This window comes from Oncorhynchus tshawytscha, linkage group LG10 (genome assembly GCF_018296145.1).
Source record: "Oncorhynchus tshawytscha isolate Ot180627B linkage group LG10, Otsh_v2.0, whole genome shotgun sequence".
In the NCBI taxonomy this organism is placed as follows: domain Eukaryota; kingdom Metazoa; phylum Chordata; class Actinopteri; order Salmoniformes; family Salmonidae; genus Oncorhynchus; species Oncorhynchus tshawytscha.
This window is the reverse complement of record NC_056438.1, coordinates 46506377-46531894: the sequence shown is the minus strand read 5'-3', so window position 1 is coordinate 46531894 and position 25518 is coordinate 46506377. Positions and strand designations below refer to the sequence as shown.

The window sequence follows — 25518 nt, the reverse complement described above, 5'->3', positions numbered from 1 at the left end:
ACTACATACAATATCTGTAGGATAAACAAAAAAAGGTATACGGTGCAATTAGGGGCACATAAATTAAGTTAATTACAGTGCCTGGCAAAAGTATTCATCCCCCTTGGCGTATTTCCTATTTTGTTGCATTACAACCTGTAATTTAAATGGATTATTATTTGGATTTCATGTAACAGACATACACAAAATAGTCCAGACTGGTGAGGCTTTTTTTTAAAGGAACAGTGGTGCGTTACGTCTTCACCCCCTTTGCTATGACACCCCTAAATAAGATATGGTGCGCCAAATTACCTTCAGAAGTGAGATGATTAGTTAAATAAAGGACCACTTTAAGCCATACATCCCAGAGCTGGGCTTTATGATAGAGTGGCCAGAAAAAAAGCCATTGCTTAAAGAAATAAAATAAGCAAACACGTTTGGTATTCGCCAAAAGGCATGTGGGAGACTCCCAAACATATGGAAGGTACTCTGGTAAAATGACAAAAAAAAAAAAGCTTTTTAACTATCAAGAAAAACACTATGTCTGGCACAAACCCAACACCTCATCACCCCGAGAACACAATCCCCATAGTGAAGCATGGTGGTGGCAGCATCATGCTGTGGGGATCTTTTTCATCAGTAGGGACTGGGAAACTGGTCAGAATTTCATGAATGATGGATGGTGCTAAAAACAGGGAAATCCTTGAGGGAACCCTGTTTCCGTCTTCAAGAGATTTTAGACTGGGACGGAGGTTCACCTTCCAGCAGGACAATGACCCTAAGCATACTGCTAAAGCAACACTCGAGTGGTTTAAGGGGAAACATTTAAATGTCTTGGAATGGCCTCGTGAAAGCAAAGACCTCAATCCAATTGAGAATCTGTGGTATGACTTAAAGATTACTGTACGCCAGCGGAACCCATTCAGCTTGAAGGAGCTGGAGCAGTTTTGCCTTGAAGAATGGGCAAAAATCCCAGTGGCTAGATGTGCCAAGCTTATAGAGACATACCCTAAGAGACTTGCAGCTGTAGTTGCTGCAAACGGTGGCTCTACAAAGTATTGACATTGGGGAGGTGAATAGTAATGCACGCTCAAGTTCTGTTTTTTTGTCTAATTTCTTGTCTACCAAGAAAATATTTTGCATCTTCAAAGTGGTAGGCATGTTGTGTATATCAAATGATACAAACCCCCAAATATTCAATTTTACTTCCAGGTTGTAAGGCAAGAAAATAGGAAAAATGCCAAGGGGTGAATACTTTCGCAAGCCACTGTACATTGTGTTTGCCAATGCCCCTTGGATCAGGTACATTTGATGCAGCATTATTTGATTTAATCTTTATTTAACTACGCAAGTCAGTTAAGAACAAATTCTTATTTTCAATGATGGCCTAGGAACAGTGGGTTAACTGCCTGTTCAGGGACAGAAAGACAGATTTGTACCTTGTCAGCTCAGGGATTTGAACTTGACAACCTTTTGGTTACAAGTCCAACACTAACCACTAGAGGCTACCCTGCCGCCCCAATACTGACGACTCATTGTCACAATGGTAGGGATTAAGTGAGTGGTCTTGGATCATTGAAAAGTCATTGTTTCAACGCAGCCTTGAAATACGTAACTAAATGTACAACAAGACAAAATAACATGTTGGCTTAAGTAGAAACTTTAAGACTAAGATTGAATAGCCCGATTTCCCTGACCAAGATGGCTGTCCTGTAGTTAAGTTGCCGGGGTGCCAAAGACCATTCTAGTGTTCTATTTCATTCTGTGGAAGGGACACTTACCCAGACCATGTGGTGCACAGTGTAGACGTCGGAGTCACCCATGTAGACACGAATGGCTCGCAGGGCGAAGCCGAACCTCTTCCCAGAGCTGTGGATGACCACGGGGGGGCGCAGGCTACTGAGGGACAGGTCCCCTCGGCTGGGGGACGAGTCCCGGGACGAGGGGTTGGAGGACAGGGATGACTTGGGGCTGGCGGGGGCACCGTCCGCAGTGTCTGGGGGGTATGGAGAGGTATGCTAGGACTGAGGAATTTAGCAAAGTATAGTCTGTTTATGAAGCCAGAACAAGCATATCAAATCACACAGGCTTGCAGGGCACATATACAGTACAATACTAGGTGTGTTGTTGTTGCTAGCATTATGCTAACCTAGAGACAGTGGCAACATCTCAAATGAATGGCCCATGTAAAAATGCTACTTTTAGTCATAGCTCTGGACAAAAGCAATTGACAGAAATAGAATTCTATGAAGCAACACATGCACCAGGAATAAGGTACCATTTGAGACCAGACACTCTCTTAATGGTGTCAGAGTGGGCTAGTACACGATAGCTAGCTCCAGTTGGTTTACCAACCTGGGGTGATTATGAGGGACAGGCCAGAGACTGAGGCAGACTTGGGGACCATGCAGCCCGCTGGTGCCCTAGGCTTCTCGGGGGTGTCCAGCTGGTGCCCAAAGCGGCGGGAGCCCCCGCGCCTGTAGGAGGGCCGCGTACCTGTGCTGTTACTACGAAGACGGATACGCCGCAAGTTGGACACTACGCCATCTGAGAGATAAGGGGGGTGGGGGGGGGTGGGGGGGTTAAGTCAATGTGCTGGCTGGAGTGTGCAATCTTGTCTTTTAGAAATGTAAGCACAGTAAAAATATCCTGTGTATACACATACACAAAATACCTGTGTGTATGTTTACTTTATGACAGTGTGTCTATGTCTCTAAGTATGCGTGTGTAGCCCTAAACACATTTGTGTGTAGTCTCAACTCACCCTCTTCCTCAGTTGAGATGGCGAAGCGTGGCATGGTGTCCAGGCTCTGGGTGCTGTTCATAACCAGCGGACTGGCACTCCTCTCTGACTGGGACGAACCGGAGGAGGCCCTGGGACGCAGGCTAGAGCACATGAGGGGAGGGGGACTGAATGGAAGGATACACTTAGAGGGGGCAGTTGCGATCTGGTTATGCTAAAATTGATGGAAGAATAAAACCTGCTGCCCACCAATTCATATTTAACTTTAAAATGTGCATGTTTTCAATAGTTATTTGGAGTTGAATACGATATCTCCCTTATAACCATAGAAAAAGGCAAATAACGCAGTAGTTTGGTGAATTTTGCCGCTGTTCCAGCTAAAGCTAGACTAAGCTCACAACTTCACACAAAACAGTGTAGTCTGAATGCTGTGTTATTGTACCAAGGGCCTTCATCGCTCACCTTCCTCGGTGTCCCTCAGTCCTCCGGTCCCCGCTGGCCCCTTGTTTGTGTCCCTCTTCTGGGGATAAGAAACTCCTCCCCTCCCACCTCCCCACCTTCTCCTCACTGTGGCTGCGCTCTGGTGATGACAGGCTATGATTGGATGGCGTGGAGGTGGACAGGTGCTCTGTGCTGCTGTACACCTGGGGGATACAAAGAGGTCAAAAAACAAGCTTGACCTAATTAAAAAATATATATATGCTTATTAACAAAACCACAGTTTATTTCAGTAGAGCTGTTTGAAGGGGAAGTCATTACAGTGAGACTTTTGCACGAAGGGAAGAGTTACTTTTCAGTTTACAAATATTTTTTGTATTTCGTCCCAACAAACTAAAACATGATGATATTACAAGGGGCAGTGTTGCAAGGAGTATTCTTGAGTAAAATATATGTTCGGCATACTCTAAATCTAAACGATATGAACAAACATTGGGTCATTTCCCACCTTGCTAAAGCGATGTGCCACAGAGGAGAACTGCTTGAGCTCCAGGGACGTGTCTTCATCACAGGTCTCGTCATCATCATCTGAGCCCAGGTGACTGTACCGCTCAGATCGGGCTGGAGAGCATCACAGACATACATTACAGTAGTCAGTAGCCCACACACTCATTGAGCGCAGAGAAGGTTTACGTACACCGCCCTTATGACCAAGATTAGGCTGGGGGGGGGGTAAGGATCATAGAGCTGTGTTTACAGGCAACTTCTACCTTCACTGTCTTACACAACAACATTTAAATACTCCCAAATGAGAGTGGTTAAGGTCGCCACCTACTGTCAAAGTAGCTGGTGTCGTCCTCAGTCTCCAGTTGAGGGATAAACTCTGCTTTCTGTCGTAACAGTCCGTTCCAGTCCAGACCCACAAAGAACATGTGCATCTTGACCTCTGGTGTCCCCCCTGGGAGTACCATAGGGATAAATGATTTAAATCAAACCAGGTAATCAATATGGCCAATATAGTCAAACCCACATCACGTTAGGTGGTGCTTTTTTGATGAATCTCAAATTATCTCTAATAAAAACAACAATCATGACATTGAAATACATTTCAGTGAAAAATACAATGATTTGTATTTATCCATAAACATCATGGTAGCATCCACAGTGATGTAGAAATGCTCTCGAAACATATTCCTAAATCTTATTTACAATAAATGTGACTCCAAAAAGGAAAAATGAAGGCAGCAATAAAGAGGCCCACCCACCAGTCCCGAGGCGGTCCAGAGGGCTTTGCCTCAGCAGCCTGGTGATCAGGTCCTGGGCATCAGCAGGCAGGGCGTCCTCCCCCTCAGGCCAGATGATGTCATCTGTGAAAAACACATTTCCTGAATACCATATCATCTGAATTACACACAATACAACATGAAACATCTGACAATGATTCAAAACAGACTGGTAGGTGGGAACTGTGATATTGATAACGGGAACTTCATCTTGACTAGATGTTTGAAAGAAAAATTAGAGGGTGTGTTTGAATCACAGTCTTTTTGCACCACGCAACAGAGGCAATCCATGGCAAAAGACAGGAGGTGCTTATAGAGCCTATTCATTGAATTAACTTGACCAGTCAGAGCCATGTTACCCTAGCCTGGATAAACCAGAGCGAACCATTAAAAACCAACATAGCATTCAGTCTAATTTAACCAGGCTAACGTTTCCCCCATTCAGGAGATGACTCTCACCATTGACCACCTGTCCGAAGAGCTGTTCGGGTGTGTCTCCGAAGAAAGGCACACAGCCCACCAGGAACTCATAGAGGATGATGCCCATAGCCCACCAGTCCACCGGCTTCCCATAGCCTTGCCTCAGGATCACCTCTGGAGCAATGTACTCCGGAGTACCACACACCTGGGACAGAGAACCGGAAGGGAGGATTTAAGAATGGGCAATGGACAAGAGAGAGAGAGTATAAGTCAGGTAGCTAAACTGAATGAGAAGGTATGAGACTGACAGAGACAGACAAGCCAGTTGTAGAGGACATTAGAAACCAATTAAGACAAACATTTAGAGAAAGAGGACAGAGAAATGGAGAGCTCACCTGCTTGTCTATAAACTCCCTTGTGTCCTTTTCAATGTGTTCCTCATACAGGTTGGTGGTCATGTTCATCAGGCCGATCTTGGACAGACCAAAGTCAGTCAGCTTGATGTGGCCCATGGATGTGATCAGCAAACTACACAGGAAGAAAATGCATTAGAAAACAATAGTTTACAAAACGAACAAAAAGAAGTTGATGCTGGAAAGTGAACAATGCAGAACGACACCTTGGTGTAAAACTTTTTTTTTTTAATCCAGAATGTATGTTATACACATGAACACAAAGTAGAATACACACTGCCATTAATGTATAATATGAGCAGGACACCTGGCTAGTCAGGTTCCAGACTCACTTGTCAGGTTTCAGGTCTCTGTGTACGATTCCGTAGTTGTGGAGGTACTCCAGTGCCAAGACAGTCTCTGCAAAGTACATCCTGGTCATGTCCACTGGCAGTGGGCCAATGTTTTTCAACAGGTTGGCACAGTCTCCACCTGAGGAGGAAGACGGCACGCCAACAGACTGTGTAAAAGGCTGGCAAGCAACAACCATGAGAACCTGATTTGATTTGTGTGCTGCCGAGACTTGAATTTGAACTGCAAGGCAGCAGAGTTACAGCTGCTATAACATTTTGTGGTCTGACAATCATTTCAACTCATCTCCTCCTTGGGCTTCTTCGACACCCAAAAGAGTGAATTTGGAGTCATTACGTTTAGAATCTGTGGGTCGAGGGAGGGTAAGGTGGTGTTCTGACGCACGGTCATGCTCCAGAACCATAAAGTAGTACCGTCTCTAAATCAATATGTAGCATCTGAGTGTGTAAAAATCAGTGTGTGTGTGTGTGTGTGTGACCGTGTGCATCTTGTATGTCATTCCAGTGGATCCTACCCTTCAATATACATTATGTCTGTGTGAGTCTGCAGGGGTGTACATCTACATGAAGAACCTACCTTCTACATACTCCATGACCATACAGAGGTGTCTGCGCGTCTCGAAGGAACAGAACATGGAGACGACGAAGGGGTTCTCGGCGAAGGTCAGGATGTCCCGCTCCACAAATACCTGCTGGATCTGGTTCCTCAGCATCAGGTTCTGACGGTTGATCTTCTTCATGGCAAAACGCTGCCGGGTCTCCCTGTGCCTCACCAGGAACACGGCACTGCGGCCGTGGAAAAGGAGAGCGAAGGGGAGAGGGAGAGAGAAAGAAAATAAGAAAAAAAGTCAGTTACTTCAGTGCTTCTTATAACAGTCTTAAATGACTTCTTCTGCACTGATGTGAGAGTACGACCAGTACGCATCAATCGTATTGCTTTTGCCATATTGTGTAGTGGAGATGAAAGAGGAAGCGGTCTTCTGTAAAACTATTAAAAAAGACACAGGCCCTGGTCACTTTTGGAGATCTGAGAGGATTGGACAAACAATGGTAAGCAATGCAGGGTGTACACTACACGACTTTCTAAATCCTAACGTCGCTGAGCCTCTCACATTAAAACGACTGTCTTTCCAGTCGTATTTTGTCTCGCCAACATAGCGGTGCGCACACTCAACGATGTGGCACAGACTGCGTCAGGCACCACAAGATTCCTCACTTGAGCGTGAGGATGGTCAATGCCGCGCGGTCTCACGAAAAACAATCAAATCACATCATTGAACGAGTGGTGGCTCGAAGCGGCCTCAAAACGTTTTCAGTCAGACATTCACGCTTGCCATACAGAGTAAACGTTTCTAGCTAATATTTCTTATTGAATAACATTTGCTTGTGAACATCAGAGCTATAACGATTTGACACTTTGGCAAAAGGCAAGTGCAGACGCATACTAGTTATAGTCGTCGCTCCTGCGTCTACGCATTCTGGGTGACGCAAAACAATATCATCATCATTTCACTGGCGAGCTCTCATTGCTATTGCTGATCACCGTTCTCAAAACTTGTCGTTGCACATCTCACCCTACAAGAACATTGCAGACTTTGTGCCGATAAATCAAACGCGTTTGAAAATAAACATTGGGAAGTCCGGGAATGCTCAAAGACGGGATTGGTAGCCCTCAGATTGGGTCTCTGACCTGCTCACAATAAACGAGCATCTGTGACGGCCGCATGCCTCGAGTAAGCAACGACATGGGTATTTTGTCTCCGATCTCAAAAAAAAAAAAAACTTGTCTGGGATAGCTAAATCAAGGCCAAAATCGTATAGTGTACACCCAGCTTAATATGGCGCAGTTGGTCCACTCAACATATTTGAACAGGCATTTGGCCAGTTGGTCATAAACATTGGCGTGGTATTTGTTGAAGAAATGTCATTCTGGCATTTTAGCCAACTGTATGGCAGCACACGCATTCAAGATATCCTCTTTCTGTTTCACTTCTGCGTTCTGCACACTCAGAGTTCCTCAAAAAAGACAGACGGCTACAAACGAAGAGCTCGTACTCACCCATAGGCCCCATTACTGATGAGCTTGAGGGTGTCAAAGTCGCTCTCAACTGGTTTCCTGCGAGAAGGAGCGCAGGCTGCCCGGTTCTGAGAGACAAAATTGAAGAACAAAGCAATTTCTCCTGAACACATTTGCCAGGTCCAAACGATTAAACATGCCGTGTAATTGCCAGAGTATGTGTTATATCATTTTTTTTTTAAAGAACTTTAACTGTCTTCTATGCATCTCATCTAAAGCCAGCGAATTCTATAATGTGCACGTTCATGCTATAGGCCTACACAGTACACGCTACACTACGCTAATACATAGCTTAGCGGAACTTATCCTGCAGTGAAAGTGTTTCTGGTTGCCTTACCTCCCCAGTGTCGTCAGAGTCTCTGCAGGCCGCTCCGTGACCAGGGCAGGTCTGCTCCAGATGGACCATGTCTACAGTACAACATTGGGAGAGAGAATGGTCGGGCACCAAACGAAAGGAAACAAGACTGAAACCTGTTGAGATTACCTGGACAATACGAAAAACTCCCTTTACTGTAGCAAATGTTTTCAAACATTTTATCGTGCATGCCCAGATGAACATGACCCATGCCATCCTCACAAATGTCACCCTTCCGCAACTCGGTGCGATCACAAGTTGATCGATTGCACATTATATTCAGAGACAACATGGGAGAATCAAAAACAGGTAGGCGCACCTTTTCAACAGGTAGCCGCTTGGCCAGGTTTTAAAATAACCCTAAAGTGCTTCATATTAAAAGAGATTGTGGAAGAGGAATTCCCACGGTACTGTACCTTCCAGAGGGTCTCTGGTGAGGCCCAGCTGGCTGATGATGTAGCGGGGGATGTCTGTCTTGATGACCTGGCCCACCTTGGCATGGTCCTCTGCTGCCTCCAGACGGTGCAAGAACTCCTCTGGGTTAAACTCCTATTGGTGGTGTAAAGACCATTGGAATATTGGCTGTTACGATTCACGTTACATAGGTCGATGTATAACCCTGTAACAAGCTAGTGAGTACACTTCATGGTGGAGTACTTAAGTCTAGCGCTCAATGTACTTAACCTACGAAAAATGTTTTAACATCAGAGGCTGGACAAAAACGCATCGTGGATGTTACGCATCATATTAGCCGTGTTGGTTAGCAATTGCTTTTAGAGCACCACTTCCTGAAATGGGAGAAGAACAAAAGAAAAAACTGTTTATGATTGTTGGAATCTTACCAGACACTCCAGTAACCTGGCTGGCCTGGAGATAATGATGAGTATCTTCTTCACTAGCTTGATGATGACGGTCACTTCCTCACTGTCTGACCGCTCATACGCCTGATGACCATGACAAGAACAATACAGAACCTTATATGCCATAGGCAGCAGGAATATCAATTCAAACTATATTTGTCACATGTAGACCTGACCATGAAACTTACAAGCCATTATCTCTTTCTTGAACTCCACTGTTCGTTAAGAAAATATTTACCAAATAAAAAGTGAAACAATGATTTAAAAAAGTAGCCTAGCGGTTAGAGCGTTGAGCCAATGGTCACTAGTTCGAATCCCTGAGAAGACGAGGTGAAAATCTGTCCCCTTGAGCAAGATACTTAACCCTAAATGCTCCAGGGTCACTGTTGATAATGTCTGACCCTGACAGCATCCCCACTATGAGGGTGTTGGGATATGCAAAAAAAAACATAAATTGACACATGCGTATAATACAAATTTGTACATAAGCACCCAGCAAAACATAATAAGTTATGACACCACTGCGATACTTTGGTATGGAACTCCATAGAAGCATTACAAAATAAATCGGTTATAAATGTCAGTGGCTTAGTCTGTATAGTAACGATAATCAAATAGAACACTTACAGTATAACTAATTCTTTCATAATCAAATAACCAGACTGTTCTCGCTTAAAAAAAGGGTCAAGCTGCAATTGCTACATTCATTTCTTGACTTACAAATTAACGATATATATCCATTGATTCTCGAAGACTAACTTGTGAATGCCTCATGAGCTTGGTTCAACTGTTGCACCCCATCAGAACCCAAAATCTAAGTTTGTAATGGTCTTTTCTTTAAATGATGTAATTGTAAACAAACACTGTATAGCATCAAAACATATTGAAAACAATTGTGAGGTCATGGCAACCATAGCGCCGTCTAGGAATTTTAAAGTGGTTACATTTCTCCAGCCCCATCCCTGATCTTCGTTATTGTTTGAGCCGCAGATTGACCCTTTAAAGATTTGGGTCAACAAGGTTTTTGAACTGCTCCTTATTAGTAAAATCGGTTGGTAGTTGGCTTAGTATTCACCGTTTCAAGTTGTTACAAATGTGGCAGAAATAGCTCTGAATCATGTGTAAGGCATGAGACCGGCAATAGTCTTTCTGAAAAATCTAAGTTAAAGTTGTAGTCGATGCTTTGACAAATGGTGATTGTGATAGGGGATACTGAGGAGCCTGCAACACCGTCTAACGAGAAAGTACAACAACATGTACGAACAATGACAGGGTTGCATAATACTGTAATTCCGTCTAGGATGTGACGCTTTTTTTTTGGAGAGGGTACATCCTTGGTCTTGGGACAAAAACAAACCATAAGAGGACTGAATGAACTCTGATGTGTCCTATATTTGAACAATTAATGACATACAAGGGAAAACTATGCCAAAAAACTAACAGCAGAAAATAAAAGCAAGCCATTGTATGGACAGCAATGATTAAGCATTGGTCCTATGGAATGTTAGGCAATGAGCCCTACTTACGCAATTACATCTAAGACTTGAGAGATCCATTTGGCAGGCGCCAACTAATGGTCTAGAATCAAAGCACAGCGAGGACCTACAGTATCAAATAACCAATTCCAAGCTATTGTTCTCAATACACAGGAGGCTTTAAAAAAGTGTAAATCAATAGCCAGGATTCAAGCGAACTTTTTAATGCACTTAAAGTACATACATTTGGAAAGTATTCAGAATCCTTTACTTTTTGTTTTGTTAAGTCTTATTCAAAAATTGATTTTTTTTTTAAAACCCATCTACACACAATAGCCCATAATGACAAGGTGAACAGGTTCAGAAATGTTGTTTGCAAATGTATTAAAAAGAAAGAAAAAATATATAACTTAGTTAAATACGTATTGGAGTCCACCTGTCATAAATTCAATTGATTGGACATGATTTGGAAAGGCACACACCTGCCTATATAAAAGGTCCCACGGTTGACAGTGCATGTCAGAGCAAAAACCAAGCCACGAGGTCGAAGGAATTGTCCGTAGAGCGCCGAGACAGGATTGTGTCGAGGCACAGATGTGGGGAATGGTACAATAAATTCTGCAGCATTGAAGGTCCCCAAGAACACATTCTTAAATGGAATACGTTTGGAACCATCAATACCCTCCCTATAGCTCACTGGCCGGGCAAACTGAGCAATCGGGGGAGAAGAGTCTTGGTCAGGGAGGTGACCAAGAATCCGATGGTCACTGACAGAGCTCCAGAGTTCCTTTGGAGATGGTAGAACCTTCCAGAAGGACAACCATCTCTGCAGCACTCCACCAATCAGGCCTTTATGGTAGAGTGGCCAGATAGAAGCTACTCCTCAGTAAAAAAAATTTAAAAAAGGCACATGACAGTCACATCATGATAAACAAGATTCTCTGGTCTGAAAAAAACTAAATTGAACTCTTTGGCCTGAATGCATAGCGTCACTTCTGGAGTAAACCTTGCACCATCCCTATGGTGAAGCTTGGTGGTGGCAGCATCATGCTGTGGGGATGTTTCTCAGCGGCAGGGACTGGGAGACATGTCAGGATCGAGGGAAAGGTGAACAGAGCATAGTACAGAGAGCTCCTTGATGAAAATCTGTTCCAGTGCACTCAGGACCTCAGACTGGAGCGAAGGTTCACCTCTAACAGGACAACGATCCTAAGCACACAGCCAAGATATCCCAAAGCCACTCCTGCGTTAAGTCTCTGAATGTCCTTGAGTGGCCCAGCTAGAGCCTGGACTTGAACCTGATCGAACAGCTCGAGACCTGAAAATAGCTGTGCAGTGACACTCCCCATCTAACCTGACAGAGCTTGAGAGGATCTGCAGAGAAGAATGGGAGAAACTCCCCAAATACATGTGTGCCAAGCTTGTAGCGTCATACCCAAGACGACTCGAGGCTGTAATCACTGCCAAAGGTGCTTCAACAAAGTACTGAGTAAAAGGGTCTGAATTCTTATGTAAACATGATAGCTAATTTTTAATACATTTGCAGAAATGTCTAAAAACTGTTTGCTTTGTCATTATGGGGTAGTGTGTGTAGATTGAGGGGGGGACAATTTAATCAATTTTAGAGTAAGGCTGTAACGTATCAAAATGTGGAAAAAGGGGTCTGAATACTTCCCGAATGCACTGTATCAGATAAAACAACATGTCGGTAAACGTTCCTGATGTCGACCTAACAAAATAAGATAGGAAAGGTGGGATATTTGTGTCTAAAATGAATTATGTAAGAATAGGCAGTAAAAACATTGATGCGCAAATATGAATATCGTAAACATGTCGTAACGGCAGGACCACACAACACGGGAAAACATGCAGTTTCTTAGGATACAGACTACGTAAATTATGATGAACTTCACAGGGTCGTGGAAGTGCATGGCGATGAGCTTTATGCTCTTTTCCAATACATATTGAGGGTCTTATTCTGGTGACACGATTGATGCTCTGCTGCAGTTTGACAAATTAAAATAGGTCTTGCTCTTTTGTCCACATTGTTAATAATAATAATCTCATACATGATGGCGCCTGAGGGGATGGCTGCCATTTTATTGGCTCGTAACCAACCATGCTATTTTGTTTGTAAATTTTTTTTTACATTATTTTTTATTAAAAGAGCACATAAAGAACACGTACTGTACATACAACTGATCTTTGCTGTCTTTACTAAGGAGAGTAGTTATATTCACATGTTACGGGTACATTTTGGCTGTATAGAGCACATTTTTCAAGATTCTGAATAAGTATACCACTTGGATTAAGCCACACAAAAACAGAAACAAACAAAAGCCCATAAATGACAAAATAAGACACGTACGATATGTCAGGAACTCTGACCAGACACCTTCGTACCTATGCTGTCTATGTTGCAAGATTGATGTAATTCTCTCAATGTCAGCAAGTTCCCCGCATAGACCTAACCACATATCTTTTGAGGGTGCATGCTCATTTTTCCAGCATTTTGTTACACGTTTCCTTGCTGCGAAAAGAATCTAGCAATTTAAGTGGAGAGGATTAGAGTGTTTCCACAGGAACAATCGGGTGTTTGGAGTATATCCTTCCTGTCCGACTCATTAAAGAAAAATTATTTGTCCAAGTCAAGGTGAGTAATCGCTGTTCTGATGTCCAGAAGCTCTTTTCGGTCATAAGAGACGGTAGCAGAAACATTATGTAGAAAATAAATTACAAAGGGACTTCCTGCATAGAACTCTGGGGAAAGGCTGTGTGCTGATCAAGCTCAAACAATTTTGGCCTAAGTTAAACTTTACAAGTTAAAAGTACATATTTGACCTAAATCGGACTAGCAATGAGTAAGGGTAAGTATTCAAGTGAAAGACGGCACCAAAGAGAAGTTAATCCTATTAAGATTGATGCGAATTTTCACAGCTTTTTGTAAAAAAAAAATTGCGCAACATTTCAACGTCCTGCTACTCATGCCAGGAATATAATATATGCATATGATATGTATGTGTGTATAGAAAACACTCTGAAGTCTAAAACTGGTTAAAACATGTCTGTGGCTATAACAGAACGAGTTTAGGAGTAAAAATCCCAGGGAAAACTGTTCACCAAAAACACAAAAATAATATTCATCCGCCAGTCAATGTATTGTCTAAGGCGATAGAAAATAGATGAGGTTCCGATTACAATGCCTACAGCTTCCGCACAATGTCGCCAGTACTGGCATTTCATGGCTGGTTTATCCTTGGTGAGATGACGTATAGGCACTTCCTGTCTTGGGGTGCACCGGAGGAAGTTATGGAAGTGAAAAAATGGACGAAGATTTCAAGACCTGTTGCTATCGAATACAGATCGCCCCGTGATCAATTTGATTGATTATTAACGTTTATTAATACCTAAAGTTGGTTTACAAAAGTAGTTTGAAGTGATTTGTAAAAGTTTATAGGCAACTTTTTTAATTTTAAAAAGTGACGTTGCATCTCGTAAAGGTGATTTTTCCTGGATCAGACCGGCCTTCATAAAATGACATTTTGGGGATACAATGACGGATTTAAAATCGGGAAAAAGACCCAATTGTGATGTTTATGGGACATAAGGAGTGCCAACAAAGAAGCTCCAAAGGTAATGAATGTTTTATATTTTATTTCTGCGTTTTGTGTAGCGGATGCAAAATCTTTTGTTTAGGTCTCGTTCAGGTATTTTGGGGGTGCATGCTATCAGATAAAAATTTTACTAATCTGACATGTTGGCTAGATTCACAACGAGTGTAGCTTTAATTGAGTATCTTGCGTGTGTGTTTTAATGAAAGTTTGAGTTTTATCGAGTACTATAGGTGGCGCTCTGAAATTAACACTGATTTGGTTCCTGTCCAGGAACCAACTCCGTATGGCTGCGATCCCCGTACAGGGATCAACATCTGGGGAAATTTCAGAGTGACAACTAAAAATACAACGCCGTAACATTACACATTCTTGAAAATGCAAGTGTCTTACATCCTTCAAAAGATTAAAATCTTGGTAATCAAACTACGTTTTCCGATTTAAAATAGCTATTACAGAGAACAAATACCATGCTTTTGTTTGAGAAGAGCGATCAAAAAAAAAAAAAAAAAAAAAAAAAAAACATTTCCCACCATGACAGTTTTTACACATTCACATCTGAAGGTAAAATGACTTACATTCTGATATCTTGCTCTTATTTCTCTTCCTGACGGTCCCAGTGGTCAAATGAAGTGCCATTTTCTTTGATAAATATCCATTTTTAGAGCCTAAATCTAAACATTTTGTGCCGTGAATTCCATCTCTATCAACTCTTTACGGAGCATTCGACGTAATTACACACAGTAAACCATCGTTTATCTAGTCAAGGTTGGTTTCAGTGCAATCCTCTGGATGTTTGCAACACAGCCAAACTTTGTTTGTTTTTTTGGCGGGGAGTATTGACCGAAGTGAACTTATTTGAAGACAAGGAGCAATGACTTCATTGCGCACCAATAATTTTAGCGAAGCTTCGTTGATTGACTATTTCTGCCCAATGATCTTCTTAAAATCTAGCTGGGTAGATGGCCAATGAGCTGAGGTAAATGCCAGTATGTGATGGTTATGGGTTGGACCACCTTTCCTCATTTTGCAGGGCTCTGGCAGTGCTCCTCCTGCTCCTCCTTGCACAAAGGCGGAGGTAGCGGTCCTGCTGCTGGGTTGTTGCCCTCCTACGGCCTCCTCCACGTCTCCTGATGTACTGGCCTGTCTCCTGGTACCACCTTCATGCTCTGGACACTGCGCTGACAGACACAGCAAACCTTCTTGCCCCAGCTCACATTGATGTGCCATCCTGGATGAGCTGCACTACCTGAGCCACTTGTGTGGGTTGTAGACTCCGTCTCATGCTACCACTAGTGAAAGCACCGCCAGCATTCAAAAGTGACCAAAACGTCAGCCAGGAAGCATAGGAACTGAGAAGTGGTCTGTGGTCCCCACCTGCAGAACCACTCCTTTATTGGGGGTGTCGTGCTAATTGCCTATAATTTCTACCTGTTGTCTATACCATTTGCACAACAGCATGTGAAATTTGTTGTCAATCAATGTTGCTTCATAAGTGGACAGTTTGATTTCACAGAAGTGTGATTGACGGAGTTACATTGTGTTGTTTAAGTGTTCCCTTTATTGTTTGGAGCAGTATATATATATTTTTTTTTCCATTTTTTATACAAATGGAATGGAGTAGAACAGCAAACACACACATGGCCACTGCGCCTGCTACTCCTCTCCATTTCCATATGAAATATCCATTGGGTGCTGTTCGGGGGAGGGCAGGCCCACAACAATGGCCAGAGTTGAATGGAACAGCACTTCACCTTAGTGACTGTTCCCTCTGTTCTATACAATGCATATGTTTATTTTATGTGATAAGGCTCATACAATACAAATAGTTATGTTTTCTTTCAGTGATAGCGACTCCGACTGGGATCCCCCGGTGCCAAGCTGCCCGCTCTACCTCTGCCCACTCTACTCCTGCCTCCAGTGGTGTTCATATGCCACAGTTCATTACTGCAGGCATGTAAATAAGTATTTGGTCAATAACAAAAGTTTCTCAATACCAACAAAGGGTATATAACAAAGTATTGAGAAACTTTTGTTATTGACCAAATACTTGTTTTCCACCATAATTTGCAAATTAATTAAAAATCCTACAATGTGATTTTCTGGATTTTTTTTCTTCTCATTTTGTCTGTCATAGTTGAAGTGTACCTATGAGAATTACAGGCCTCATCTTTTTAAGTGGGAGAACTTGCACAATTGGTGGCTGACTAAATACTTTTTTGCCCCACTGTACACCTTAGCCAAATACATTTTAAACTCAGTTTAACAATTCCTGACATTTAATCCTAGAAAAAAACTCCCTGTCCTAGGTCAGTTAGGATCACCACTTTATTTTAAGAAAGTGAAATGTCAGAATAGAAGTGATTAATTTCAGCTTTTATTTCTTTCATCACATTCCCAGTGGGTCAGAAGTTTACATACACTCAATTAGTATTTGGTAGCATTGCCTTTAAATTGTTTAACTTGGTTCAAATGTTTAGGGTAGCCTTCCACAAGCGTCCCACAATAAGTTGGGTGAATTTTGGCCTATTCCTCCTGACCGAGCTGGTGTAACTGAGTCAGGTTTGTAGGCCTCCTTGCTCGCACATGCTTTTTCAGTTATGCCCACACATTTTCTATAGGATTGAGGTCAGGGCTTTGTAATGGCCACTCCAATACGCTGACTTTGTTGTCCTCAAGCCATTTTGCCACAACTTTGGAAGTATGCTTGGGGTCATTATCCATTTGGAAGACCCATTTGCAACAAAGCTTTAACTTCCTGACTGATGGCTAGATGTTTCAATATGTGGTTTCAATATATCCACAATTTTCCTCCTTCATGATGGCATCTATTTTGTGAAGTGCGCCAGTCCCTCCTGCAACAAAGCACCCCCACAACATGATGCTGCCACCCCCGTCGTTCATGGCTGGGATGATGTTCTTCGGCTTGCAAGCCTCCCCCTTTTCCTCCAAACATAACGATGGTCATGATGGCCAAACAGTTCTATTTGTGTTTCATCAGACCAGAGGACATTTCTCCAAAAAGTAAAATATTTGTTCCCATGTGCAGTTGCAAACCGTAGTCTGGCTTGTTTATTGCCATTTTGGAGCAGTGGCTTCTACCTTGCTGAGCGGCCTTTCAGGTTGTGTCGATACTGGACTCGTTTTACTGTGGATATACCTTTGTACCCGTTTCCTCCAGCATCTTCACAAGGTCCTTTGCTGTGGTTCTGGGATTGATTTGCACTTTTCGCACCAAAGTACGTTCATCTGTAGAAGACAGAACGCGTCTCCTTCTTGAGAGGTATGACGGCTGGTTGGTCCCATGGTGTTTATACTTGCATACTATTGTTTGTACAGATGAACGTGGTACCTTCAGGCATTTGGAAATTGCTCCCAAGGATGATCCAGACTTGTGGAGGTCTACAATTTTTGTTCTGAAGTCTTGGCTGATTTCTTTTGATTTTCCCATGATGTCAAGCAAAGAGACACTGAGTTTGAAGGTAGGCCATGAAATACATCCACAGTCAACTTAGTGTATGTAAACTGAGCCTGAGCCCCATAGGCTAAACATATCCTCCATGCAACTGAATGTTGAAAGAACAGGCATTGAAGTTAATTTCTTAAAACGTGCATGTCCAAAAAAGGTACCCGTTTCATGGAACAGCCCACATACTACAGAGTTAACGGACTCATTCAGGAGAAAGCCAATAGAAATGAGAGCAGCTCTTCAGACCACAGCAATTTGACAGTGCTAAAAAGCTCCATCCCCGAATACACTCATGTTAATCTATTTCTATGAGAGAGCCTACCTGATGCAGACATATTGCATTAGACTTTTGCTGAGTCATTCTGGAAAGAACCTCACCTCATGCAGTAGTTTCTCCAGTTTCTCCTGCAGCTCCATGAAGTAGCGCGAGGTGACCTGTCCCATCTGGGACTTGTCGAGGCAGTCTCTGGCCAGCTCCACTAGCTGGTGCTGAATAAAGCCCAACACGCCGTCAGCCAGAGGCAGGGTGCTGTCTGGGGAGCAGTCGGCGAGGACGTCCAGCAGACGCCCCTCCATCTGAGCTGTGGCCTGGAGATCACAGCAACTGTTAAGATAAACTTTAAAGTGTGCACCATAAACAACAACGCACATCATAGACGATTGAAAGAGAAGATCGTAAAAATGGTAAATAAAAAGCAGTTAAAAGCTACATATAAAAGTGGACGATGAACGTATTTTGTGAGGAGGATGAATCTATTGATGTGCTAGGGAAAAAAAGGGGGTTAGACAGAAAATAATGCCTACCTTGGGAAAGCGCTCTTTGTAAACGTGATTCATCATTACAATCTCATTATCAAAGCTGCCGCATGTCCGACCAGGGCTGGAGGAAGAAGACATTTAATAAAAAAAATATATATATTTTTAAAAATCACTCAATTTCTTCATTATAGCACGATTATAAGCTGACTAGTAGTTCAACGGAAAGCAGAGAAAACATATCAAACGTATCAAATGCCACTTATGACAACATTGCTGTCTTGGCTTGGACTCGATTACATGGGTGTCCAGAAGTGTGGGGCTCACAGCACCAACCTAACATCAACATACTCTATTTAAAATGGCACGTTTCTATGTTTTGTAGTAAAAAAAGATAACGATACAAGTGTTCCCAATGACATCAACCAATCAGTGGACAATGCCTACTCCAATTTGTTCTAAAATCACGACACACACTGGTGTCATTGGAAACACTTATATTCCTCCATCCAGGCTGTATCACAACAAGTCGTGATTGGGAGTCCCATAGGGCGGCGCACAATTGGCCCAGCATCGCCCGGGTTTGGCCGGTGTCAGCCTTCATTGTAAATAAGAATTTGTTCTTAAAAAAAAAAAATTGAACTAGTCAAGTCAGTTAAGTTAAACATTTACTATTCTATTTTACTACTACACATAGAAACGCACCATTTTCATATACAGTGCATTCATAAAGTATTCAGACCACTTCCCCTTTTCTACATTTTGTTATATTACATCCTTATTCTAAAACAGACTAAATAAATACAAATCCTTAATCTAATCTACACACAGTAACCCATAATGATCATGCGAAAACAGGTTTAGACATTTTGGATGAAATAAAAAATAAAAGACTTATTTACTTAAGTATTTAGACACTATGATATGAGATTCAAAATTGAGCTCATGTGCATCCTGTTTCCATTGATCATCCTTGAGATGTTTCTACAACTTGATTGGAGTCCACCGGTGGTAAATTAAATTGATTGGACATGATTTGGAAAGGCACACACCTGTCTATATAAAAAAGGTCCCACAGCTGACAGTGCATGTCAGAGCAAAAACCAAGCCATGAGGTCGAAGGAATTGTCCGTATAGCTCCAAGGCAGGATTGTGTTGAGGCACAGATCTGGGAAGGGTACCAAAACATTTCTGTAGCATTGAAGGTCCCCAAGAACACAGGGGCCGCCATCATTCTTAAATGGAATAAGTTTGGAACCACCAAGACTCTTCCTAGAGCTGGCCACCTGGCTAAACTGAGCTATCACGGGAGAAGAGCCTTTTGTCAGGGAGGTGACCAAGAACCCAATGGGCATTCTGACTGAGCTCTAGAGTTCCTCTGTGGAGATGGGAGAACCTTTCAGAAGGACAACCATCTCTGCAGCACGCCACCAAACAGGCCTCTATGGCAGAGGCCATCTGGAAGCCACTCTACAGTATAAAGGCACATGACAACTTGCTTGAAGTTTGCCAAAAGGCACCTAAAGTCTCTCAGACCATGAGAAACAAGATTCTCTGGTCTGACTAAACCAAGATTAAACTCTTTGGCCTTAATTTCAAGCAACACATCTGGAGGAAACCTGGCACCATCCCTATGGTGAAGCATGGTGGTGGAGCATCATGTTGTGGGGATGTTTTTGCAGCGGCAGGGACTGGGAGACTAGAGATCCTTGATGAAAACCTGCTCCAGAGCACTCAGGACATCAGACTGGGGCTAAGGTACACCTAACAGGACAACAACCCTAAGCACACAGCCAAGACAACACAGGAGTGGCTTTGGGACAAGTCTCTGAATGTCCTTGAGGCCCAGCAAGAGCCTGGACCTGAACCCGATGGAACATCTCTGGAGAGATTTAAAAATAGCTGTGCGGCGACGCATCCCATCAAACCTGACAGAGCTTGAAAAGATCTGCAGAGAAGAATGGGAGAAACTCCCCAAATATAAGGTGTGCCAAGCTCGTAGTCATACCCAAGAAGACTCGAGGCTGTAATCGCTGGCAAAGGTACTTAACTCAGTACTTTATTGAAGGGTCTGAATACTTATGTAAATGTGATTGTTTTTCTATTTTTAATGCATTTGCTAAAACTTGTAAAAACCTATTTTGCTTTGTCATTATGGGGGGTATTGAGAGTAGATTATTTTATAACTCAATTTCATTCATTTTAGAATAAGACTATAATGTAACAATGTGGAAAAAGTCAAGGGGTCTGAATAGTTTCCGAAGACGCTGTATGTTGATGTGGTGCTGGAGATGATGAATATGGAGTAGAGTTTTCCCTTTAATAAACCAAGACAGTCGCATCAGTTAAAAATAGTAAGGTTGTGGGGATCCATAACCGTTAAAAATAAACATTTGTCCAGAACACCATTTCAGAATTGCAGCCGACTGACACGTTTTGCTTTTTCAAATCAAACTTTGTCACATGCGCCGAATACAACAAGTGCAGACTTTACTGTGAAATGCTTACTTACAAGCCCTCAACCAACAGTGCAGTTCAAGAAGAGTTAAGAAAATATTTACCAAGTCGACTAAAATAAAAAGTCATAATAAAAAGTAACAACGAGGCTATATACAGGGGGGCACCAGTACCGAGTCAGTGTGCGGGGGTACAGGTTAGTTGAGGTCATTTGTACATGTAGGTGGGGGTGAAGTGACCATGTATAGATAATAAAACACCAGTAGCAGCAGTGTACAAAAAGGGCTGGGGGGGGGGTCAAACATTTTTGTAAATTGATGCAAGCAGAAACTTCACTACATCCAGCCATCCAATCTCAGTCGTCAATAGCTTTATGCATAGCAGATGCAAAAGCCTTCACCCCTGTGCATAGACACGAACCTAAACCTATGTGGAAGAATTGAGAGTGAGAAGCAAGTCACTAAGCAAATCATGACAATCTCAGTAACCCAGAAGTAAATTGATTTTGCGAAAGTCTGTCTTTTCTTGTTTTACATCTTGGGAGAGTGCCGTGAACAATTGTGATGACCTTTTTGCAAAGGAAAGAAGTGAAGTCTCCTCCCTTGCAAACAGAAACTCTCAGCCAATCACTAAATTCACTAAATTTCACACGTGTTTATCATGGCCAAAAGCACATCGTTTTCATACATTTTTTACGATACAGCCAATTTTGACTTTGTGACTGTGGAATCTAGTGGAAACCATTTATCATCCGCACATGGGTTTGAAAAATCACTGCACCAGTATAAGCACCGCCTTTGCTCAATCTTGAGTCGTCCAAATAAATAACAAAAACCCCAAACCAGAAACGACTGCTGCTCGTAATCGCATAATTCTATGTGAGCCTTGACAGGATCTCGCCGTTTCGTCAGTCCACGAGAGATTAATCATAACATGAATACCATCCATTTTCCAGTATGTTTTCCCCTCAGTAAAAAACGAAGGCTTATCTGAAAAAGTGGATATCTATTTGCAAGGGCTGGGAATTGCCAGGGACCTCACAATACAATATTATAGCAATACTTATGTAAAGTATTGCGATTTCTCATGATTCTAGATCACACGCACAACTTTGGCCGACGTATCAAATTGCGTGGGGAATGTGGCATTTGGAGAGGATTGGCACCTTGGGAAGACGTCAGTGAGACAGAATAGAGTTGTGATGTCTGGCCAACGTACAGTATAAACAATGTAGAACTTAGAATTCTACATACATCTGCAAGACATCTTGAACAAACGCCATCTAAACTGCATCTTCTCAATGAATCCTGTAGACATCGTGTCTACGTTGGGCAGATGTGTGCTATCTGGGAACATATTGCTCACTGCATGTCTGCTGCCACTCAAATTTGCATACCACCACCACAGATGATGCAATCTCTATTGCACTCCACACTGCCCTTTCCCACCAGGACAAAAGGACCACCTACGTGAGAATGCTGTTCATTTTGGCTACAGCTCGGCGTTCAACACCATAGTGCCCTCAAAGCGCATCACTAAGCTAAGGACCCTGGGACTAAACACCTTCCTCTGCAACTGGATCCTGGACTTCCTGACGGGCCACCCCCAGCGGGTACGGGTAGGTAACATCTGCCATGCTGATTCTCAACACGGGGCCCCCTCAGGGGTGCGTGCTTCGTCCCCAGTCCCCTCTTGTACCCCCTGTTCACTCATGACTGCACGGCCAGGCACGACTCCAACACAATCATTAAGTTTGCCGATAGCAAAGTTGAGACCTCCCTGTTGGCTGAGGTCAGAGACGCTACAGAGGGTAGTGCATGCAGCCCAATACATCACTGGGGTCAAGCCCCAAGCCATAAGACTGCTGAAAAGCTAATCAAATGGCTACCCAGACTAGTTTGGTTGACAGCTCCCCCAAATTTATTTTTGACATATTACCACATTGACTAGGTACCCCCTGTATATAGCCTCATTGTTACTCTTTTATTTAGTAAAAATGTTCTTAACACTTTCTTAAAACTGCATTGTTGGTTAAGGGCTTGTAAGCAAGCATTTCACGGTAAGGTCTACACCGGTTGTATTCGGCGCATGGGACAAATAAAATTAGATTTGCAGAGAAACAAGCAAAAGCATGAGAAAATGAGTCATGAAAATAAAAGTGCAGAAAACATGTGGCTAACTATTTAAAAATATGTTGTCGAGCAGGCTATAGGATGAACAATGCCAGAGTTTTGGCACAGGTACAGCAGACTAGCGCAAGCTCACGGTACCTCGCAAAAAAACACCAATTCCTATCATTTACAGTATTAAATAACATATGAGAGAACAATACCTTTGGTGAACAAATGTTTCATTTTGTAGTTATAATAAACGTTGGTAGCAACGTGAAAATCATAGCTCAACTCCACTACAAAACCAACAATGCAATGCTCTCTTTAGGCTGGCTGGCGAGCTAGCAAGCAAACGTAGCTACACACAACAATACCAAAGTCAACATCAGCATGTGAAGTAGCTAGTTATATGATCAATGGCTCATTCGAGAGAAGACAACCTTCTGCCTTATGACATTGGACAGTACTGAAATTTTAAATGCATGATAGACGTTTTCGATCTGAAAGTAGTATTCCTATTAATTTCCAGTGTAGTTTATCGCAACTCTACATCATACCAGATGGATTTCTGGCTGCTTGAACGGCAATGGCTCAGATACAAATGAAAACATTAAATGAGAGATGCGCAAAAACAATATAACATTCAAAATCGGTGACTCCAAGTAAGCATTTCACGGCAGAGTATACACCCTTTGTATTTGGCGCATGGGACCAATACAATTTTATTTTGAAACTTTCTTTTAACACTTCAACTGTTGTGCAGATTCATAAATGCATTAGGAACATCTGAAAAACTTTTAGCTGGGGGGCGAACGGTTCCTTTAAATGTGTTGGTGGTCTGATTGGTGGCGTGCCTACCTAAGACTTCGGGAGCGGAGCCTCACAAGGGATGAGGGCTGCCCTTCCTCGTCCGCCAAACTCTCGGTGCTCCGGAAGTGTTTAAACAGGAAATTAAGCTCATCTGCCGTGGGCTGGAAGGGCAGCTGGTGCAAGAGCTCCTGGGAGGAGGAGGAGGACTGGGGGAGGAGAGTGAGAAAGAAGGAGAGAGAAAGATAGAGTAAAAGAAAGAAAGGAAAGGTGTGAACGAGACAGCTCAGTATGTGTTTCGACAGTTGTTGTTTTTTTCATAAGATGGGGCCCGAGGCCTTGATACACCAACAAACAAGCTAGAATTCTGTAAATATGTGTACATGCAATCAAAGCAACGCCCTTTGTGAACTCATTATCTGAGTTGATTTTTTTAAAGTGCTAAAAAAAGTTCAGGTGAACTCAGCCCTGAAGATAAATTAGATTTGGCTGAAAAGACTTCCCTTTCCATAAGCAAGCTGTAACATCGCCGTGCCACGTATTATAAGACAATGCATAATGCTTAGCTTAGTAGCGGAATTGTCTTGGATGTTTCTATAGAGCCAACTAAATGTCTACGCTAAATTGGATGTCGTGGGACTGCCAATGACATCCTGGATCCAGTTTGGTCTTCAAAAAGGATTCCATGAGCTTTCAGTGTGTCACCAGAACCAGCATTTGTTTCCACAGTAGCCCGAGGCACAGATGACTGTGTATTTTCATTTAAAACCAAAAATGCGCAACACGCAGACAGTGGAATTTATTAGCGTCCAAAAGCTTGTGTTGTTTCCCTGAAGGAGGATCATCTGACCTTTTCCCCGAGGAGGGAACCGGAGCACTACATAATGAGTTAACTGACACCGGGCAGTGAATGGGGTATTGTGTGGGAGGGGAGGGACTGACCTCACTGCCTAAGCCATGCATTTAGCCATAGAATCACAGCCCAGACATAGTGGCCTGAATAGAATGGGCCTTGTTTGTCCGCCGGCTGGGGTCTTTCGACAACTCCAAAAGAAGAAAACAATGCCACAAGACCTAGAGACAGACACAGCTGACATATTTAGTTGCCCTCGGTTTGGCTTCCTGTATACAGTGCAGTACGAGGAAATGTGCTACGTCATCCGGTACTTGTCTGGCTGGTGATGTACTGTTTTTCCACAGGTCTAGGGTTTATTGTTAACCTGGATTTAACCAATAGGTGACAAATTATCTTAGGCTGGGGGGGATATATAGCTAAGAAAAAAGGGTTCCGACACACTGAAATGGTGCTGGGAGACGAGGCTAATCCAAAACTAGTCAAGAAAAAACTATTTAGTAACTGAATTAAAATAACAAACCTGTTCGGAAAAACGAAAACTATAATCTTGGACTCCAAAACTGATTAAAATAAAAACCAATTTTAGATTTTTTTTCTAAACTTCAGGGGGGAGAGAGAAAAATATATATATAATGAGGTTCAAGCTTTTGAGGATTTACTGAATGTGGTTGGTAAGTGCAGCCAGGAAATGGCCTCAAGCATTTCACACCTAGCTTGTGCATCACTATCAACAGGTATCTAACTTGATTCTTCTTACATGGACCATTAAAATTCTAAAGGATTAGATTGATAAACATGGAGAGGTACCTTCTATCATATTTTTTTAACTTGTCTCAGCACTATTCCTACTAAATCTAAGACACATTGAGAATTATTACAATTTATAAAGTCATACATTGACTAAGAGACACTACTCCCCCCCCCCCCATATAACTAAAACGGAATAGAAACTAGCAAATCAGGTCTGAAAACATCCTAAAAATAAAATGATTTGCTAATTTAAAAAACAAATGGGAATAAAAACAAATAAAAATACCAAACTATTACAACCTTACAGA

At 42.5% G+C, this 25518-nt stretch overlaps 1 protein-coding gene across 3 annotated transcripts in view; it reads right to left on the bottom strand.

The window, feature by feature from the left end:
* The window catches only part of mast3a (microtubule associated serine/threonine kinase 3a), a 56297-nt gene that overhangs the window by 14914 nt on the left and 15865 nt on the right, over nucleotides 1-25518 (bottom strand). For 2 of the 3 annotated variants that reach the window (XM_024435308.2, XM_024435307.2), the window contains 18 exons: nucleotides 23656-23813; nucleotides 18278-18353; nucleotides 17852-18061; nucleotides 8901-9002; nucleotides 8475-8607; nucleotides 8041-8111; nucleotides 7686-7771; nucleotides 6204-6412; nucleotides 5609-5747; nucleotides 5259-5391; nucleotides 4903-5068; nucleotides 4426-4527; nucleotides 3996-4118; nucleotides 3669-3781; nucleotides 3185-3366; nucleotides 2744-2889; nucleotides 2335-2526; nucleotides 1761-1975 (listed from right to left, as the gene is read on the bottom strand). In XM_024435308.2, the coding sequence (XP_024291076.1) occupies nucleotides 1761-1975; nucleotides 2335-2526; nucleotides 2744-2889; nucleotides 3185-3366; nucleotides 3669-3781; nucleotides 3996-4118; nucleotides 4426-4527; nucleotides 4903-5068; nucleotides 5259-5391; nucleotides 5609-5747; nucleotides 6204-6412; nucleotides 7686-7771; nucleotides 8041-8111; nucleotides 8475-8607; nucleotides 8901-9002; nucleotides 17852-18061; nucleotides 18278-18353; nucleotides 23656-23813 (2556 nt within the window). The remainder of the gene's footprint in view (nucleotides 1-1760; nucleotides 1976-2334; nucleotides 2527-2743; nucleotides 2890-3184; nucleotides 3367-3668; nucleotides 3782-3995; nucleotides 4119-4425; nucleotides 4528-4902; nucleotides 5069-5258; nucleotides 5392-5608; nucleotides 5748-6203; nucleotides 6413-7685; nucleotides 7772-8040; nucleotides 8112-8474; nucleotides 8608-8900; nucleotides 9003-17851; nucleotides 18062-18277; nucleotides 18354-23655; nucleotides 23814-25518) is intronic. The other variant, XM_024435309.2, reaches the window with a different exon arrangement.